At 45.5% G+C, this 21409-nt stretch overlaps 1 protein-coding gene across 3 annotated transcripts in view; it reads right to left on the reverse strand.

Moving 5' to 3' along the window:
- Positions 1–10114, reverse strand: part of LOC144827426 (uncharacterized) — a 399780-nt gene extending 389666 nt beyond the window's left edge. Inside the window, exon 1 of one of the 3 annotated variants that reach the window (XM_078685743.1) lies at positions 9991–10114. Coding sequence is in view for 1 of the 3 variants with exons in the window: in XM_078685741.1 (XP_078541867.1) it covers positions 9991–10064 (74 nt within the window). In the remaining 2 variants the exon portion in view is untranslated. The remainder of the gene's footprint in view (positions 1–9990) is intronic. The other 2 variants (XM_078685741.1, XM_078685742.1) reach the window with 2 other exon arrangements.
- Between the last annotated feature and the right edge of the window lie 11295 nt (positions 10115–21409).

Here is a 21409-nt window from a genome sequence, read left to right on the forward strand (position 1 = left end):
ACCTACTGCACAGAGACAGTACCCAATTAAGCAAGAAGCTAAAAAACAGGTAAAAGAAATCCTAGATCAGCTAGAATACCAGGGGGTGATTGAAACTTACACCTCACAAATGAACAACCCTTTGTTTCCGGTCTCCAAACCAGACAATTCATATCGTCTAGTTTTGGATTACCGACACCTTAACTCATGTTGCAAAACTTTTGCAGTACAAAACTCGCATAGTGCTGCACTAATGAATAACATAGTGCGCAAAAAATACAAAACAACATTAGACATCTCTAATGGATTCTTTTGTCAAAACATAGCACCAGAGAGCAGATATTTGTCTGCATTCTCAATAAATGGCACTCAAAAACAATTCTGTCGGTTAGCCCAGGGGTACAAGAACAGCCCGGGAGTATTCTCAGCGAGAGTAACAGAATTACTACAAACATATGACGACGAAGCATTATCATATGTCGACGACATATACTTAACAGATGATGACTTGGAGACTCACTTGAAGAGAGTGAACACCATAATACTTGGGTTCGCAGCAGAGGGTTACAAATTCAACTTTAAAAAATCCAGAATTGCCCATCTGACAGTCCTGTTCTTAGGATATGAATTATCAAGTGAAGGCAAAAGCCTGGCTGACAATTTCCTAGAGAAATGTGCCGTACTCCAAGCACCTAGAACACTAAAAAACCTACAGTCAATTCTAGGCTTCCTAAATTTCGGAAGAACATACATTGCAAATTACGCAGAAAGGGTCAAACCCCTTTATGATCTAATAAAACCAGATTTTAAAAGAACCAATTGGACTCAAATACACACAGAAATTCTGAGATCCTTACAAACAGACATGCTAATTAAAACTAAATTAGAAACACGTGACAACACACGCAATCTTGTGATTCGAGTCATCCCAGGAAGATGCGGATTCACATACCTGACCTCTAATGAGGGAGAAAAGGTACCAATTGCATTCAAATCACACTTGTACACAGAAGCTGAACAGAAATTCAGCATTAAAGAAAAAATTGTTCATGCAGTTCAAACCGCGATAGCTAGAGAAAAAGATCAAGCTGACGGTAGACGTATCACAGTCAGAACAGCAGAATCAGCCTTTGAGGCATTAACAACACCGTGTAATTTACCAACAACAACATTGAATCCGAAATGGATACAATGGGTGAATTCCATTACAACGGACAAAGTATACTACTACTTTGATCCAGAACTAGAGGAATTGAAAAATCTAGAATATGAAAGAACATTCCCTCTGCCTATCGACATTCTGCCCTTACGACAATACGCATGTGTAATCTATACAGACGGACATGCTCAACCCTCCGTTTGGGGAGAACAAGCATACAACCCCACATGTGAGATTACAAAAGAATTGTGGCGCGGAGGTAAACTAAGACCTCTATTAACAAAAACACACTCAGTAGAAACTAATTCAGAACAACAGACTGAAATAATAGCATTGAAAATGGCGCTAGATAATGCGGATCGCGAATTCCCGACACTTATAGTGTCCGATTCATATTACTGCGTCAAATCATATAACAACGATTTGCAGACATGGATTCAAAACGGTTACAAAGATGACACAGGTGCAACAATAAAGCAGAAACTGCTCTGGGAACAAATAGCTCTTTTACAAAAAGAACTACCAAAGACTCACGTGATACACTCACTGAGTCATCAGCGTGATGGCGTTCACGTTGCAGGGAATTCATTGGCTGAGACAGCCACAGCGGTAGCAACTAAATCGGCTTCCGTAGTTCGAAAAAAGCGTACAGTGAAGTATATTGACGGTGAAAAAGTGCTGGCAGTGAAAACGTCATCAAAAGGTGACTGCTCAGCGCTACCGATCAACTATCCACTCAATTATACATACATAATCGATGCAAACTCCGTCCCTTTTGCTCGAATCCCTGGAGTGGGGGATAGAGTGATTCCAAACATGGACAGGAGAAACTTGTTAATCGCAGACGCACATATGGGCGAGGGTCTCAGACACCTCAAACTAAAAGATTCTCTGGAAGAATTACAATCAAGGTACTGGTGGCCAGGCATGAGCCTGCATCACACCATGTTTGTAAAAAAGTGCCCCAACTGCAACAGGAATCGCAGTGGTGAGAGAAACGGTGTAATACCGTGTCGTTTCACTCCAGAAAAAATCAACAGTAAAAAGCAAGGCTTGCGATTAACATATACAGGCTAGTTTCCACTTATAATGTAGATCACCAGCACTCGGCTGACGTCTGGACTGTTATACAAAGATTTGCGAGTCTAAATGGCATATACGCTAAGAGCATGCTACGTTTGACCATTGTTTTCACTCGAGCCCTCCAGCCTGAGGGGAAACATGGCCAAATGAGCATAGCACAGCGGGACTCTTCTCACTTCCTTCCTGAGGGATACGGGATGGTGTAAAGAAAAAACCAAGGCATAAAGCAATCTATAACGGAAAGGATATTAGGTTCGGGAGCTGGGTGGGTCAAACATCTAATAAGTGTCCAACGTAGTCTAAATAACCTGCCAAGAAATTCTCTGAAGGGATTCAGTCCGTACGAATTATTATTTGGAACTAGGATGTTAATCTCTGACCTTGACAGTCAGACTTCAGTGGTAAAGGAAAAAAGCTTTGATATCAAAGATCGTTTGGCTATTTTACAGGACTTAAACGAAACAAGAAAAGACCTGAGCAACATAAAGTTGAAACAACAGCCAACAACCACTGAAGAACCACCACCTGTCCCAGCAAGACCTGTCTGGATTCCAAAAAGTCGGGGATCTAGTCAGAGAAAAGATCGCGGTAAAGAAGGAATTTGGGCCTTCTTACAGAAAAGCAGTTCCTGTCTTGTCTGTCAACGGGACAAGATCAGTTGTACTACCGCCGCTTGCTGGTAAAAAGGAGAACCGAGTTGTATCCATCGACCTGGTAAAACCACAATCATGTGGCCGATAACAAACAGTAGGCCAAGTGGACTCCCCATGAGTAGCAGAACACCAAGGTTTGCTACCAGTACAGAGGTCCTAACAAAGAGGCTAATCACATTCGAAACGCCTACAGAAGAACAACAAGGACTATGCAACAATGCAATGGAACTTAGACCTCTGAACACCCAAATAAAAACATTTAGCAGAGACACACCAACCTATAATGAAGTAACAAACGACTATGCAAGAAACAGTAATCCTGAAACAATTGGAACAATAGACAGAACTGCATCCGGCTACTTCATAAACTTCGATGATTCCTCTGAAGGCTTCACTGAATCAAAGACACAGCCATCAACAAAAACCTTTAAAGATAAAGTTAAAGTACTTTTGAAACAACTGAAAGAAACATATCTAATTTCTCCATGGATTGAATTTTGGGTGGGTTTTGGTGCATTTATCCTCATATTTTGGCTCATCATGATACTAACTTTGGGACGCTTCATTGAGGGAAAATATGCTAAAATGGACACAGCAAGTCAGAAAATCAACTTGATCCTCAAACCACACACATCTTCACACATCGAGAAAAGAGAACTTTCTTCAGTCAACTTCACAGCCAATCCTATACCGGGTGGGGTAGCATGGGACAACACTGACTACGAAATCTATGGTCCGGTTGAAATCCTGAAATATCCACACCAAATTAAAATCTCATTGAGTGACTTCGTAAAACCAAGCACATTTGCTGATGACTGGGACTTTGAAAGTATAAACAATATGATGTCTGACTTAGTGATGTCTGCTAAATTTACCAAACATGATTATTTGCAGGGTTCGACAAATTATGATAGTATGTACTGTTATAACCACTATGGTAACCATTTTCTACATAGATCTGCACAACCTAGAAATGTTTTTAATTATAATCAATGGGAACATTGTGCAACCCCTCCAAAAGGAAGCTCAAGAACCGTTTATGACAAATATTCATACTTTTCAGGTTTTAACATAAGTAATGCTGAAACATTTTATTTCAAATTGTCAAATAAGACAGGGACAAAGACCATGATAACCAACACAAAATTGATATATTCAGACTCATTCTTTGAACAAATGAATACTTTTGGTTTTGATTATTGGGACAAAAATGTTGAATTGAAAAGTGTTTGGGGCACAAAAGAATGGCAAGTACAGGGTATAGAATCTTTGTTTAGAGCCTGCATGATCCCAGGACAAATTATATTTTTAAATGACACTGTTCAACAAACTACCTGTCTTGGCTTAGCCAAAATCAAAGATTTAAACAAACCGTCTATTCCAAAACCAACATTGAACAGCAATAGCTCAACAGACGAAGAAAGAGATAGACGTAAATTATGTAATGAACCAAAACAGAACACATCCTGATTGGAAACAGTGGTTGATCTGGCCCACAGATACTAATAACTGTCAAGACAGATTCCTGAACAAAACACAGGGGTTCGAAATGACCAGGCCAGACCCTAGATATTCCCAAAGACAACACCCAGGAATAATAACCACCTACAGTGTGGGTAAATTATGCCTTTAGTGGCTACAGACTTCCACACTGGCAGAAATTAAGCAACACCTAACTTTACTTACTGATGGTACTGACTTGCGTGATTTCATTATGGGACCGCGCAAACAGCGTCAGAAACGTTTCATAGCAGCCTCTGTATATGCAGCATACAACGAGGCCTGGAAGGTTACTCAAATTGAGACAGCAGAAAGAATACGGGAAATTGACCGTATTAATTTGGAAAAATCACTTTCTGTAGTGGACAATGGGTTAATGACTCTGTCCTCCAGAATTTTTTCTCTGGACGGCATTGTGTCTTCAGCAATCGACATAATATCGCAAGACTTACTGTTGTTACAACACGGTCAGTCTCAATTGCGTTCTATTGTACAGCTTGGCTGGACGTTACAAAATCTGCGTTCAGGCTATGTGCCTTGGCGTTTAATCAACACAACGTCACTTTTCAATATCTTTAACCTTACTGATAAACAAATCAGTATGGCCCAGAAGGGTGCTGATTATACAATCCTGAGCATTGAAAAACTCGAAAGATTACCAGTGACAATGTCAGAACGACCTGTCAGTGAATGGATAATACATGGGATAATTAATATTCCAATCTCAACCTTCAGGTTTCAATACTGCCAAAAATATATACAGGCTGGCATGTACGAAAAATTGGGAAAAGGGTACATTAAAACAACATGGAACCTGCCCTATTCACATGCATGTGTCAGTAATAAAGGACAGAAAGTGTTTCTTAGTGGCGATAATTGTGCGATGTCACTAAGCGGTACACTTCTGTGTAACGGAATTAGTTTGCATGGAGCCTGTGAAGGGAACTCAAATAACCTTTCATGTCACCAGCTAGGCACACCTGCTACAGAGATAGAACCATTCTTTCAAAGACTCTATAATGGGAGTTACATTCTAATTGTAGACCGCAGATGCTGTAGTCTTATGCCCGGGACTCCTTATCTCGTAACTACGACTGCGAAGGTCAAGTGCTGTGGACGCTTATTGTTCCCCAGCTCCTTTCCAGACAGGGAGGCAAGGGCATGGCCCAACTTGAAAATTACTTCTATTCGAATAGATACTTTAAGCAGAATGAAAACAGTGCTTCTTCAGACGCCGACAAGGCTCACGTCATCAAAAGAAACGTATGATCTCCTAGTCGCAAGGACGACTGCAGAGATACATTCATTGTTATCGACTAATTCCCCCATACATTTCGCAGAAATCCTGAATGAAATCTTAAATATTTCTGATACCAGTGGAGTCTCAAAAGTATTTAAGACAGTATTTTCGATGGCATTAACACCATTCAAAGCCATACTGGGTATTTTTCCAGATTTCGTCCATTCGATTTTTGGCGGACTTCCCCTCATTTTAGGACTAATTGCAGGAATCCTATTCTTAGTCCTTATATTTCGTTATGGCAAACCATGTCACAGACAAAACACCTGCGACAAGGGAAGAAACAATCCTAGCCATTGGATACCGGGACCGGATATCAAAAATCCTGGGACTATCCCGGCTTAGAGACCTGAACATGACTTGGTTTCTATCATTTCGACCAATGTGGCAACGATGTGTTTTACCTGTATTAAGGTGCCTGCTATGCGGAGAAGAATGCGTGTTAGACACCTGTCTGACGCTACAATCGGATGCGCCAATGGATGCAGAAACATTGTTGAGTCCAACAAAGGCTCATGCTTTGTGCTGCCCTCAACGGCTACCAATCCTGATGACGGCATTCGTGGAAGCTTCACCACTACGATTAAGGGGTAGTGAGGTTCAAAATGAAAGCAGCATCGATCAGGTACGACCTTCTGTCAGCAATCCAAATCGGAATGTCAATGGAGACAATCATGCGCACGAATGCATGGTTACACCTATTTCCGAGTTAGTGGAACTCTCCCAGGAAGCTGTTGACAACTTTTTCGAGAGTCTAAATGATATGATGTTCTCACCAGAGCAGAAATAGAGACTTTTGAGCAAGCTCGTACACGGCGTTCCCTGAATTTGACCTTCAACTAGAAAAGCAAAATACCATGAACAATTTTCCCTCCAGTTCACGGACAGCAATTTTTTTCAACAGCCCCGAAATATTTTTGCATATTTTTCAGGACACTATCTTCTGCTTAAAGTAAGAACTATTCTTAGAGAACTAAGATTTCTACTTTTAGATAGCTTATAGACATTAGCTGCCCGCTGGTATGTTCATAATTATTTTATTCTGTGATGGAATGGTCTCGAAACTTTTTTCTGTATTAAGAGCCATTTCATGTGTAAATTCTCATTTACCATTTAGCAATAATGTATACAAATGCGTGATTACTTTAGCATTATTTCACAGCTTGAGTGCATGCAATACATGTAAATGCCTTTTTTTTCCCGTATATTTGATAATTTCAAAATGCAGTTATGTATTTTGGGGTGGTAAGGTATACACGATACTCTACAGTATGTTTTACTATGCATAGATTAGTAAATATGTCCATAGTTAGCGTGGAGTGGGTGTGATGTATTCCTATAGGTTCTGTATCGATCCCCCTATTCCTGACCCTATTCTGGTTAACAAACTAACAAGTTAACTAGCAGCCATCCCATGAGGCAGAAAACCCCCATGATGCAGGAACCGTTATCTGATAAAGCCACACTACGGCACAGGAGCGTGTTATCTGATTAGGTCATAACGCTTGCCATCTAATTAGACAAGCGATATTCCTCCAGCCCCTGATAAGGCATACGGCGTTCTCAAAACAAATCAAACCTATGACAACCTGGGAAAAACCCTGCGGCCATTGTGTTGATTTCACCGAGAACTTCAGCAAAAGAATGTGCTAACGACCTGGTCGTATGACATCCTTATTGACGTATCTATGTCCATCCTTACGTCAATCTCGGCACCTTAAAGGTATAAATATTACCGATATTGCCCTATGCAAACACACGCGGTGGTGACGAGGACGGAGCAGCCAGACTTGCCGAAGCCCAGAGCAGAGCAGACCCCGCTGGCGCAGCCTCGCCTTCCTGACGCGCTGAGAACGAGAAGCCGTTTTTCTCCTGCCGAGAAATCCAGCTCCGGCGCTTCCGGGTAGCCCTCGCAGGCAGCCTGGAATATCGAGACCAGAGACGAGAGATACCATCCCTCATCCATCCTAGATTCCAGGTACAGAACTGAATAACCCCTCGCAGAGAATTCTTTAGTCAGTCACTTGGCAAAACAAACTTAACTTAAACTGTAACTTTCTATTCCCGCCCACGCATTAGACTTAGGTCAGGTACACGGGGTAGGCGTAGTTAGAAACACCAGTTGAGTACGATTAGTCAAATGTATATGTGTATGTAATATATCTTATTCATTTTAAACCTTCATATGGCCTAGAAACCATATCAATGTTTTTACAGTATTATTTTATACTTCTGCTTTTAATGTATGCACTTTACTTAACCATAAGTATTGCAATAATATCGATCCATTTCTCTTGTACGAGAAAAGAGACTGATCAATAAATAACATCTTTTATTGAACACGCCCGTCTCTTCCTTTTCTCTACAATCTGATGAGACTAAGAATGCACGTACTGACTGAGTAAAATAAATTGCCTTTTGTTTTCACACGACTCTCGAGATACACTCTTGATTAGGGGAGAGCAAAGTTGTCATGTTCTATGGTTGTCAGAAACTAAATCCCTTCTTGTCTATCCAGGGAGGTTCAACTCCTCCTTGCCTATTCGAGAAAGTTTCTAGTGAACTCTGAGCTAGCTGGCAAACCCAAAACTTTAAGTCTAATATCGACAGTAGTAGACCTAGTTAACGTCTGGTCTAGGCCTATACTATTGAAGGTATTATTCCAATGCGCAGAGCCTATTGGGATAATAGGAACTACACTACAAGGGGTAGCAAGCGCTATATAAATACAAACCTCTTTCCCTCTTCTATCCCGCCGCCTAACCATCCCTATCTAAATACCTGAATAACATATCCACCACTCAAATTACTTCATATTTCACTATATTAATTTTCAACACTAATCCTTTATGGGTTCTGGGGTAGCACGCTACTCACCAGAAAAGTGCTTCAACACCCATCATGGGTAACAGGTGCTATATGAATGCAAACCTTTCTTCCCCTTCTATCCGTCCGCTAACCTTCTCACTCCAAATAACTGACTAATATCCACCACTTAAATTACTTTCATATTTCACCATACTAATTCACCACTAATCCTTTATGGGTTCCGGAGTAGCGTGCTACTCGCCGAAAAAGCGCTTTGATGCCTTGTCTAGGGTAGTGAGCGATATATAAATGCAATTACAATACAATACAATGCATGTCTGCTCAGCGACAAAGGTTCATAAATAACGTAAAAGGGAGGGTTGCTGGGTGGGTGAGTGAGTGAGTGAAATGGTGGATGGATGGGTGAGTGAAAGGGTGGATGTATAGATGGATGGATGAATACATGGATAGATGAGTGAAAGAATGGATGGATGGGTGAAAGAGGGTGGATGATTGGGTAAAAGGGAGGATGATGGGTGGATAAGTGAAAGACTAGATGGATGAATGACAGGGAGAAAGGAAGGATAAAAGTGTGGATGATGGATGATTGAAAGGAGGGATTGAGTGAATGGGTGGATGGAATGAAAGTGTGGATGTAATGAAGGAGTAAAAGGGCTGAAGGATAGATGAGCAAAAGGATGGATGAGAGAAAGGGTGGATAAAGAGATGAATGAGTGTAAGGATGAATGGATAGGTTTGGAGATAGATGGATAGGTTTGGATATGCAGGGTGGACAGACCGAATGGTGAAAAACTGAATGATGGATGAAAGACTGTATAGACGACTGAATGTAAAGGTCAAATGGTGGACATCAGAAGGTAAATGGTAGGATGAACGGATGAATGGATAGATTGATGGAGGAGACAAGAGATCTCTTCTGGGAAGGGTCGTGATGAGTTGCTTCATTTGTTTGGTGCCATAAGAGTTTTGGTTTGAAGTGGGGGGTATTTTCGTTTTTTCCTTCTCACAAGCTCAAAAATATATAGTATTGTGCCAAACATCAGCAATTAACAGTATGGCATTCAGAAGGTGCATCTTTTGCAAAAAAAGGAAATGTTAACATATCATTGCATTTGTCTTTCATTTTTGTAATGAGCTTCTCATGTGTTTTGGTATGTGCTGCAACTATTATAGAAGTTGTTGAGTATCAAGTCTTGCCCTTAGCCCCACCCCTAGCCCCGTCCACACGCTACACCACAAGCATATTTTAATGAGTACCTGCACTCATTGTTTCCCATTTAAAGCACTGTCCTTACCTCACTAGATTCTGAAATGATACTGCCCATCGACCCCCTTCCCGTAGTCGTATGCCACTGTTGCTAATGCCCCCTCTAACCCGAGATACGCACAGTACGTCACCATTTTGGCTGTTTTTTTTTTTATCTTGTACGTCCCGTCTGCGTTCTGTGCCCTTCCCCCAACAACAAGTATTGCCTCGTGGAACTTACTGTTCTCTTTTGTGTCCTCCTTGGGCAAATCCATTGAGCTGCGGTTTTAGCAAAAGCCGTGGAAGATTATCCATATCAACGACGTCAGCTCCGCAGAATACTGCGGTTCGTGCTCACGCCCACGCCATAAACATCTGACTGTCCATGCGCAGTCAGATGACCTGCGCGTATGTCACAAAGAGATCGCGAGGCCACGTGTGACGCGCACAGAAAGGGCCAGAACGACCAGAAGTGTATCGTTTATTAGTGAATGAGAAAGAATGGACAAAGGTGAGAATCCGAAGTGACCTTGAGCATGATATTAGGTTTGGTGCACAAAATGACCGTGCCCTTTTTAACAGGGAGGTATCGCTCTTATGGGGAAATACTTACAGCCCTTTAGTCTCCTTGCTGAAGTAAGAACCCAACAGTACATGTGCCGTCATCCATGAAATGCGTTCAGAGGTTCCTTGAGGAAAGCCTCAAATAGAGGCATTTCAACTGACTAAGCACTGTATTCAACTGACATGAGGATAGGAGGAAGTGTCAAATGAGGGAACATCCTAAAAAGGCCCTTTATAAATTGCTAATTCTTTGGGAGAACAATGATGATGATGCATTATCAGTTTTCTTCCAAGTCAACTCTGACCCGTGAGCATTTATTATCTCCCTGCACAGTAAATATGGTAGTACTTGGTGGGGTTGCATTGATAAAGGATTAGGTCCTTTTTCCCTGTATCACATACAGAATTGCTTTCATTTAGCGTTATAAGTCCTTGATACTTCTCTGCAATCAACCGGGATGTTGAGCTGACAAACGTCTACGAAGTCAGGATCCAAGCTGTCAGATTGAGTGACTTCAGGTTGTGGTGAAGAAACTGTCCATTGCGCCGTAAGAGGAGCTTTGGATGGTTCTTGAACAGTATCAGTCGACACTGACAGTCTCCAAAGGTCGCTGTACCAGACTTAGCATGTCTGTGCTGGGAGACTAGGAATCCAAGAACAGTTGTCTGAGTTGGCTTTACTCATCTCCATGGGCATGAGGGCAAACGGTGGATAGGTGTAAACAAACACATTCTAGCATGTGAAAGAGCCTAAAGTTTGGGGGCCAACTGATGACCAGTGTGAACCCAAAGCACTTACAATAAAGGCCTCCTATTTGTGGAGTTCCTCCTCGTCAGGCCAATGGGTCTTGGCTGCTGTGTCTGAAGGGAGCTGTAATACAATCTTTCATCTAATTAAAATATAATGATAAACTTTCAGATTTTTATGTTTGGTTAATGATGAGAGGTTTGAGTAGTTTTAAAGGGTTTTATTTTCTCATTTAGATCTTTCGGATTCTTTACTCATTGTTCCATGTGTAAATAAAAGGAACACACTCAGGCAGGTTACATTAGGCATAAAGGAAGAATTGAAGCAGAGACTGGCACGTAGGTGTTGAGGGCGACCGGTGGAAGGTCACTGTTGGGGTTCGTAGGTGCCAGAAAGCTTAAAGGTATATAGGTTTCCAGAATGCCTTATAGTTTCAAAAGTAGTTACAAGTTTATACCTTGTAGTTGCTTCGTTTTTTTTATTTTATTTTTTTTAGTTCAGATGTCCTTGAGAACAGATGTAGGTTCTTCAAATCGTCGCCAGTGTCGTAACGGAAGATTGACCGGATGCAGGGAGTATCTTAATGTAGTTTATTTGGTGAGAAGTAAGATCCAATACACAAATCCCAACAGGAGCAGCCTCCTTGCTGCTCAGCCCTGCACTCAACTGACATTTGCTCTGCATACAACACTCTATGACATCACCCAGTATACTAACATTCCACACAGACATCCACAGGCTGAGCAGCAAGCTGGAGCAGATACCACAGTCTCGCCGTTGAGACCTTATAAGTATTTAGTTATGCAGCAGAATATCCTTGGCCTATGCCTTCTATGCCTGTCAAGTACTGAAGAGGAAATGATATTGGAGGGGGCAGGTATGCAAGAGCAGAACACAATAGTGCCCTGTGACCTCATCACCACTCCAGGGCCATAATGGAGCTCCAAGGCACAGGCCACAGGTGCCAGCTCTGGAGCACAGAGGCTCACGATGGCAGGCACAATCTGATGTTTGTCTCTTCGCCCTTCTGCGGTTTATGAGGTGAAACTGGATCATGCTATGTAACAATCACAAGGTGAACAATGGATAGATAGCTCTGGTGTCTACCACCAAGTGAAGGTATGTCAACAAGCCACATGTTTCAAAGGCACACATAATTCTACCACCTACTTGCTTTGGACACTCTCAACAAACCATTCGTGTTGTACTCCAAGATATCTGTGCTGTCCACCGAAAAGTGAAACTCTTTTTGAACAGCTGCTATGCCGCTGAGTGAAGTTTCTCAGAATAGCACCCAGTGTCACACACAAAGATAGCTTTACCCTCCAATAACAAGTCATAGGTGTTGCATAAGTTAAAATGCCGCCTTCCTGTGTGGCCTGCATATGCAAAAAAACAAGCATCTCTCAATAGTCAGCCATGTATCTTGACTCTCTCACCAGCCTTAAATGCTCATTTGGTTTCCTCCCTCATTCGTTTCTACATCCTTCCGAAGCCTTGCCTCTTTCCACTGTTTTGCCCCTCCCCCTTCCATTCTGCTGACTAGACCTACAGGGACAGATTTTCAAAGAGTTTGTGTTGGGTTTGACAAAACCCCAAACCTGTGAGCACTTACATTTTCACTTGAAAACACTTTTTTTTTACTTCACAGCCAAACCAAAAGTTCTGAAAAGTGTCATTATTGTCATTATTATTGAGGACATCTCTACTTTGCGTAGCAACCATAGCTGCCGCCTTTGGAATTGGGGAACCGGATTCAAGTCTCGGCCTTGGCTTAACATCCTGTGATTCTGGGCAAATCACTTAATTTCCCAGTGCCTACAAAAAATTAATGTGTCCTTGTGTAATGTAACTTTTGCTCATATAAAGCACTCCAATACCTTCTGGTCGAGTTTGTGCTAATTAAAACAGCAAAAAAAAAAGAATTCAGAGACTCGTTTTGAACTGTTTGGAGCTCATCATAGTTATGTTACAGTTGACATGCTATGTGATGAAGAAAGCGCTAATGTTAAATTACTTCAATCGAGTGAAAACTGGAAAAAATATTAACTTTATGCAGCATAAATATATTATTTTCTTTGACAATTCCCACTCCTCGAATCTGTTTCAACGCTCTCTCGAAAAATTACACCACTAAACGACGTAGCATTGAACATTCGGTTTAATAACTTTCAAAATCTAAACCACAGACGAATCCTGAAGTCATGCACTGCTGCTATCAAAGAAATCCGTTTAGCAGAGGAAATAAAAGGGATGAAAAAGAAAGTTGGTTACCTGTCCAAGGTGAAGCAGGATCAATAACTGGAAATTAAAATGCCTCATGAAACATGAGATGAAAGCGATCTGCTCAGCAATCACAGAGAACTGTTTTAAAAACAAATCTTTTTGTAAAATGTTGGCAAAACCTGATCCTGACAAGGCTTTTATCCTGCAAGTAAGAATCGCTGGCTCCTGCGGACAGGGTGGCAGGACATTACTTAACTCGTATATTAAGGTCAAGCGGCCTGGGCGGAACAGCAATAGGTCTGAGACTGCTGCTGGTGGTGTGTTACAGAAGATGAGATCCGTTTGCAGCCAGTAAATATCCGCAGTAATAAAACAAAAAATTAAGGCAGCTGGGCCTGTTGTTGGATACGGGTCTAGATCGAAAGCAAAACAAGACGAACAGCATGAGTGCGAGCTGGCCTCCCCTCCCTGCTGTTTGTTCCATGTTTGCAGCGAGAGCGGTGGGCGGAGGGAGACCCGCTGGTGGGGCATAGATACAAAAAGGATTCTATGTCAGGACGGAGGCGAGGATTATGCAGTCCTTTCTTCTCTTTATTAAATAGCAGATTCAAAGAAAAAACATAAAACATTCTGGAACTACAACTCCCATGAGCACATGGGGCACAGTGTCCATAGTAACCGCCAGCCAATGGTGATGGAGTCCTTGGTATAACTGGCTGTGACGTCCCTTCCGCTTCCTCTTTCTTCTCTGCTCCCTCTTTCTTCTCTGCTCGTCAGATAAGTCACTTTCATACCTTTCTGACTTGTGTGGTATTTTTTGTTGTTTGAGATTCTTAAGCGATCTGACCTGAGCTTTTATGCTATGCTTCTTGATGTGTGCTTACTAGCGCTGTTGAGCTTCACTATCGTTCTGACTTGTGTGGTATTTTTTATTGATGAGTTTAGCTAGGCGATTGTCCTAGGCTTTTTTAATTTGTTCTATTGTTGAGATTAGTTAGGCGATCGTCATAGGCTTTATACTGTGTTTGAAGTGCGCTTATTAGCGCTGTCGAGCCGGCAGAGTGACGCGCGCCAGGTGCTGCTTGCGCCGTTCCTGCCGCTTCCATCGCGGACCGTGTGAGGCGCGCCCTCGCGCTTTCCCCGGCTCTGTGGGGCGCCGTAGTGTGCGGAGAAGCTGCGCTCGCGGTCTTCTTCCATCCTTGCGGCGTGCTGAGGCGGTCTTCCTTTCGCCTCACCAACCCTCGCCTGACACCCTCTGTGGTGATCTTTGACTGCGCGTTGCGCGCGACGCCATCTGGTGGCGGACGCAGGTACTGCACCTGCATTTTGAGCACATAGGCTGCAAGAGCATCGGCGAGGGGGCTGCCCTAGTGTATTTTAGGATAAGGGCGTTTGGTGCTCACACCCTCACAATTTACAGCCTCAGTGCAGGCTAAACCCCGTTCAGGAGACAAACAATGTATGCTTCTTCCAACCCTTGCCGCCGGCGGTGGGTCGCGCGTTTCACGGACCCTGTCACGGTGCTGACGCCCTGGCGGGAAGGAGTGGACACTATTGACCATTGTTTCCCGGGGTGTCTGGTACCGCAGGGCATGTCGTTCGCGGACCTAGAGGCGCGCAGGGTGGGGGCAGGAGTCTGCTAAACGTCACGCGGGGCACCTGGGGGGGAGTTGACCGCTTGCGGGACTCCTCCAGTAAGAGTGCGCGGACGCTAGCACATTTACCCTACCGGGAGGGGTTCTTCCCCGGAGAAGATGGCGACGAGGTCGCCCCGGAAACGGACCATGAGGATGGTTTCCCCTTGGAGGGAGAGGGTGTTATAGAGGAGGACTCCCCGGAGAATGTGGAGGAGCTTTTTCCGACGGCCTCTGGGGGCCAGAGAGGGGGATAAGTTTACCACCCTCGTGTGTAGGAATGGATCCTGGATCCTAAGCTGGCGACGTATGTCGCGGGTAACGTTCGCCAACCTCTGGGCCGGGAGGTTTAGACACGCCTGCGGGGCGCATGCCCTCGCCCAAAATGGGGGACAGATTGGCTGCCACCCCGGATGTGACCAGCAAGGCGAAATGTTCTGCGCATTCTTGCGGAGTTCCTTGCGGCTCCTGAGAAGGGCATAGTTCGCTTTTGGCTTGACTGTCAGTATGAGCTCCGGGACGCGGCGGGCCCCGGGACTCAGATCATCCAGTTGGCCGTGGGGGCCAGGGTACCGGGGACGTCGATGTCCACGGAGGTCGTGGCAGGCTGGGCAGCGCGAGCCCTGTGCTTCTTGGGTACGGCGAACTGTGCATTGACGGAGGCGCAGAGGAGGTCTCTCCTCATTACAATAGATTCTAGGCTTGGGGACCGGGCCTACTCAACTGTAGGGCCTTTTGCAGGAGGCAAGTTGTCTGGCGAACCTTTTTAATGGAATTGGTCAAACCCGTCCTCACTTTCTCCGCTCTGGCCAGAGCACGGACATCAGCTACAATGATATCCTCGGATGGGTTTCTGCTGGGACCGTAAGAGGCCCTAATGCTAACAGTACCAGCAGGGTCGTACAACGTAGGGCCTTCCGTGGCGGAGCCGACGCACCAGGAGGTCCCCCCCCCTGTTTTTCCTCCGGACACCCTGGGAGGGGGGGGGGGAGGCCTCCAAGCAGCTCGGGTTTCCGGACAGAGTTCTACGGTTCACCCCGACGGGGTGCAATCCCTCGCCCTCTAGTTTCCCTCCGAGGGCGGGGTTTCTGCTCCACAACGAAACTACATTTTGGTCCGGAAGGACAAAGGAATTCGCCCGGTTCTGACCCTGCTGCACTTCGTCAAATGGCCGGTCTACCGCCACTTCAAGGGAGGGGATTCATTTCCCCGAGCGGTACCTTCCTCGGAGGGGGGAGTGGAGGATACGTCTGGACCTGACAGACGCCTACCGCTCAATCCTCTTCCTCCCGCCTCATCTGCGTTTTTCGCTCCCCTTCGGCCTCCCCTCGGCCCCTTGGTGCTTTACCAAGCTCCTGTGTTCAGTGGTGTGGACACTGCGCGAGTGGGGCGTACAATGGATTGTACATTTCACCGATATACTACTTCTCGATCATTTGCGGAACCGATTGCGCTGCACCTTGTCTATTTCTCGCCCCAGGAGCTGGGTGGGTAGTGACTTCCCTGAAGTCGGTCCTAATTTCGATGAGACAATTCTCTTTCTGGGGTTCCACATGGCCTCGGGGTCCGCCTCCCTCCTCATAGGGGCGCGGTCTCGCGGGAGCCCTCCCAGGTCCTACGGGAAGACGGAACCTCCCTTCGACGGCTAGCTAGACTCAGTAGCCTCCTTCCAGGCTCTTTTCAGTAGCAAGATAGATGGCTCACTGGCAGTTCAGGGGGCTGTGAGTGCTCTTTCGCTGTGGCGATACAACGATGGGGGCCGCTGGTCGGAGGAGGAATTCCAGCTTCACGTCTACTACTGGACGCTTCCAGCTTCTCATCACTCGTTTTGAATCCCTACCGGGTTTCCGCGCAAGGACGTCCGCCTCAGAAGCAGATATAGGGCTGCTTCTTGCCGCGCATAGACTGGGTGTCAGAGGGACTGTACATCCATCGCCAGGGCGAGCCTCGGCCTCGGGCCTTGGCGGACCTGACATAGGACTTCGGACACTATTGTTCGAAGAGGCGGATTTTGGTCGGCGGAGTATATTCCGGGCACTCGGAATTCGATTGCGGATTGGCATTCCCAGAACTTCCGCGACTTCAACACCTGGCGACTGCTCGGGCAGTATTCCAGGCCTGGATGGACTGGCGGTCGCCGTGCCCGGCGGACTTTCACGTCCCGCCTCAACCGTCGGCTCCCGAGGCTTGTGCATTGGAGGCCGGATCCGGAGGCAGCAGCAGTTCATGCGTTCTGCATGACGGTTCTCCGGTCAGGACTTCTGCGTCCCCCCTTTTCTCATGGTCTCTCGAGGGGCGGCTCCAGTTCGCCGACAACAAGCGTCCCGGATCCTAGTGATCCTTTTTCTGGCGGGCCCTGGCCCGGTTCCCTCTATTTGGAACTGTCGCGAGTCTGCCCGATTCCGCTGCCCTGTTCCCTCTATTGCTACCGGGCTCTTCCGGAAGAGCCTCTCCCGTGGGCGCTTCCGATGTTCTTGCACCTCCTGACTTGGTGGTTTTCGGGGGACGTTCGGAAGGCGGACGCCTTTCGACGGAGACTGTGGATCTCGTCGATAGAGCCTGGGCTCCGGGTCCTGTCAAGAGGTGTCGCTAATCTTAGCAACGGTGGCGTAATTGGGGTCGGGGTAGGCACGCAGGTCCTGTGGGGCAGGCGTTAGCCACTTCCTGTTTTCTGGCCGTATGGGCCTTCTCTGGACTAGCCTACCGGACTACTAAGTTGGTCAGGTCCGCCATGTCGGTGGGACATGCCCACATCGACGGTAACACGGCGGGGAGCACCCTTGGGTATGCACACTTAGGTGGGGTCCAGACCCTCTAAGCCCCGGACCCAGGTACGAGTCCCTTTGGGGCGTCAATTCCGTACTACGGTTCCTTGCTACTGGCGGGATAATCAAGACCTTACCAGGAAGGAGCCGGCGATCTAACCGGCGATCCTGCTGTGTCTGGTTTCGTGTGCACGCTTCTCGGATGTGAGGGCACTGGTTGCTATGGCACGTATTCTCACCTTAGGTGGATTCACCGACGCAGGCTGTGTGTGGGGCGTTGCCTCAGGCGTCTGTGGATATGATGGCGGAATGTCGCCCCGGGAGAGAGTCAGCTCCTTATTGCTCTGCGGAACCCTTTAGGGCCGTCTCGGCTCCATCCATCGCCAGGTGGGTCTGTTGGACCAGGACGGAGGCTGGGGCGGATGTCACCAGGTTCGATGTTCACTCCGTGACTGGAGCAGGCCTCCATGACCGTGCAGGTGGGCGGCCGTTGGGAGGATATTATGTCTATGGCGGACTGGTCCTCCGAGTCCACACTCCAGTACTTTACTTAAGCCCGTCTGGTGCGGCGGAACTGGTGGTGGATAAGCTTTAAACCTGCATAATCCTCGCCTCCGTCCTGACATAGAATGAAAAATTTCCTAGCTTACGTAACGGAAAGTTTCGATTCTATTAAGGACTAGGAGGCGAGGATTATCCCTCCCGAGACTCCTGGTCTCGACCCACCCGTGATCCTCGTATTTCGGTAAGTAGTGCCTTAATGTTTACTTTAATGTATTATAAAGTAGTAACTCAACGTTACTTTAATATGCTATGTAAGTAGTGCCTTAATGTTTACTTTAATGTATTATAAAGTAGTAACTCAACGTTACTTTGATATGCTATGTAAGTAGTGCCTTAATGTTTACTTTAATGTGTTATAAAGTAGTAACTCTACGTTACTTTAATGTGTTGTGCTGCTGTCTGAGCTACGTTGGCATACAGTTACTGTTTGTTCAAATGGATTGGGTTCTCCCCGACCTGGTTTTCCATGGGGGAGGATGGATTCTTGGATGTGCGGTAGACTGCCTTTATATGCTTTCTTCCACGGAAGAAGAACAGGATAACGGTTGTCTTGTGTTGATTTAGGACAAGAACAGTCGGATTGATGAACGTTCCCGGGAGTTTTCCTCACAGAGAAGAAGAGGAAGCGGAAGGGACGTCACAGCCAGTTATACCAAGGACTCCATCACCATTGGCTGGCGGTTACTATGGACACTGTGCCCCATGTGCTCATGGGAGTTGTAGTTCCAGAATGTTTTATGTTTTTTCTTTGAATCTGCTATTTAATAAAGAGAAGAAAGGACTGCATAATCCTCGCCTCCTAGTCCTTAATAGAATCGAAACTTTCCGTTACGTAAGCTAGGAAATTTTTCATTTGCTCAACAAGTCGCAGAGGGTGTGGCCGCTCTGAAAAACAAGTCCGGTGAAAGCGTTTAAAAACAAACATGACGGGGGGTGTTAACTATCAAAAACAAACTAGCCTAAAGTCCCCATCTTAACAGGAGGTACGCTAATAGTGTGCTGCCCAGTTCCCTGCCCCTAGTTTTGACCTCGCTCCGCAGCTGCAGTTCTCCATGCTGGATTTCGTAGATATGTAGTACGCCAGTGCCCCGCGAGTAGTTGCCCAAACAACCAAAACGGGCGCTATCCGGCAGCTACTTGCAATCAAAGACAGTGTAGTTAAGCGACTTCAGAATGTGGCAGATAATCTTCACCTTCTCCAGGGAGCTGCACATGGTGGCGGTTATGGCAGTTGTAACCTCTGTGCTTCGGCCCTTGACAACAATACATGAGAAATGCTCCACCCTCAGCTTGAGACACAGAGAAATGGCCAACACCACCCGGATGAAGGGGTTGTTCAACAAGGTGCGCTATTCCTATCAGCAAAAAGCATTGGCCGCAACAAGCAAGACGTGCGGAATGTCCCACACAGCAAATCAATATATTAAAGCGAGACTGGCTTGGCAACGGGTTCTGCAATAGACCATAGACGTCAACATGTGAACATATTGTTGCACTAGTACCCGGCGTATCTCCTTGCATGGCCGGCATAGTCTGATCCACTTGAAATTTATTAATAGAGTGTATTATACGCCAGAACTCCTACACAGATATGGGTTACGAGAGACCCCAGCTTGTGACAGATGCAGAGCGTTAACTGCAGATTCTCTACACATAGCATGGGGTGTCCAGGAGTGTACGCCTATTGGGAAGCAATATTTCAGGAATTGAGTAAAATTACAGACTCTGAGTTAGCACCAGACCCGACCCTGGTTCGTCTGGGATATACTAAACAATTGCCAAGAGCAGGGCGTAGATTAGTAGATATGGGTCTGCTCATGGCAAAACGCAGAGTTGCAATGTGCTGGTTGAGGGGCCCCTTACCCACACTAACACAATGGGCACATGACATGCTTTATTGCAGCACACCACCTGAGAGCTATAGTGAGTTGCTTCCCCCTAGGAGCAGACCCAAGAACTTCTGGGGACTGTACACAACTTATTTAGCAACCAAGCAAATGGATGATGGGCCTGTGACTCCTACAGCCATAGAGGGCAATACAAGAGACATCAATACTTTGTCAGAGTAAACAGTACGACTCAAACGCTAGTATCCAGGGAATCAGGTGGAGACAGCCCCCAGACTGCTAATGGATACAGTACTTCAGGAAGCAGGGAACATGGGCCTAGGGGTACAAGATGAATAGACGCAAAACCCCCTGCCTAACAAGTATTTGTTAATGGCTGCTTAATACAACAAGTGTAACTGTTCAATGATTCATAGACGGCTGCTGAGTTGGTTTTGTTTTTTTATCTTTATTGGTTTTGTTATATTTATGATATTTCTTGGAAAAAAGAAAAAAGTGTCATCTTATTATGTGTTCATTATCGCTGCCTGCCCACTGGATTGTTGGCCGTTTAGCTGTGTTGAGCTCTATATAATATCATGCTGCCGGCCCCAGGGTTGTAGGCAACTGGCTGTGTATGATTGTGATGCACACAATGAAATAAAATAAAAAAAACAAGCAAGACGCGAGTGGTGCGCGCAAAAGTGAAAGTGATCGCGTAAGCCAGATGGTGCTTGTGCGCGTCACCGCACGCGTAACCGCAAGCTTTAGGCCATGGTAGGATTTCTAAAGCCCACTTACTAAATGTCTCGACATTCCGACGCATGCACTGGCTCAGACGAGACCTACAAATATAGTGCAGAGCATATTATAATGATTTTCATAAGGGGAAAATTCCAATTCTATGAAATGGGGAACTCATGATGTTAGTCAGAACCCATGTAGAGTTCATAAGTAAAGGCAAGAGTGAGATTAGCATAAAGCTAACATCAATAATTTCAGAATTGCACATAAAGAGAAATAAAGTTTAGAGCAAATAAGCATGGGCAAATGGCAATTAGTTGAAGCATGAAGCTTGCGTTTTTAAGAAATGTCAAAAGGACTCAGCCTGTCGTTTCTCAGTCTGAATCTTAGCTGATCTGCCTCCCGTCTTCTCTCGTTCTAAATCTCCCCAGCTCTGTCATGAATCCCCTCTCATATGCAGCTTATCTGAATTTATCCTCGTATCCTGCTCTTCTGAATCTGATCTGCCCTCGTCCCAGCTGATCTGCCTCGCCTCTCTCGACTCTTCACTCCTGTCATCTGCAACGGAATCTCAAACTCCTCAGCTGAA

The sequence above is a fragment of the Lissotriton helveticus genome, chromosome 4_1 (assembly GCF_964261635.1).
Source record: "Lissotriton helveticus chromosome 4_1, aLisHel1.1, whole genome shotgun sequence".
Classification (NCBI taxonomy): Eukaryota; Metazoa; Chordata; class Amphibia; order Caudata; family Salamandridae; genus Lissotriton; species Lissotriton helveticus.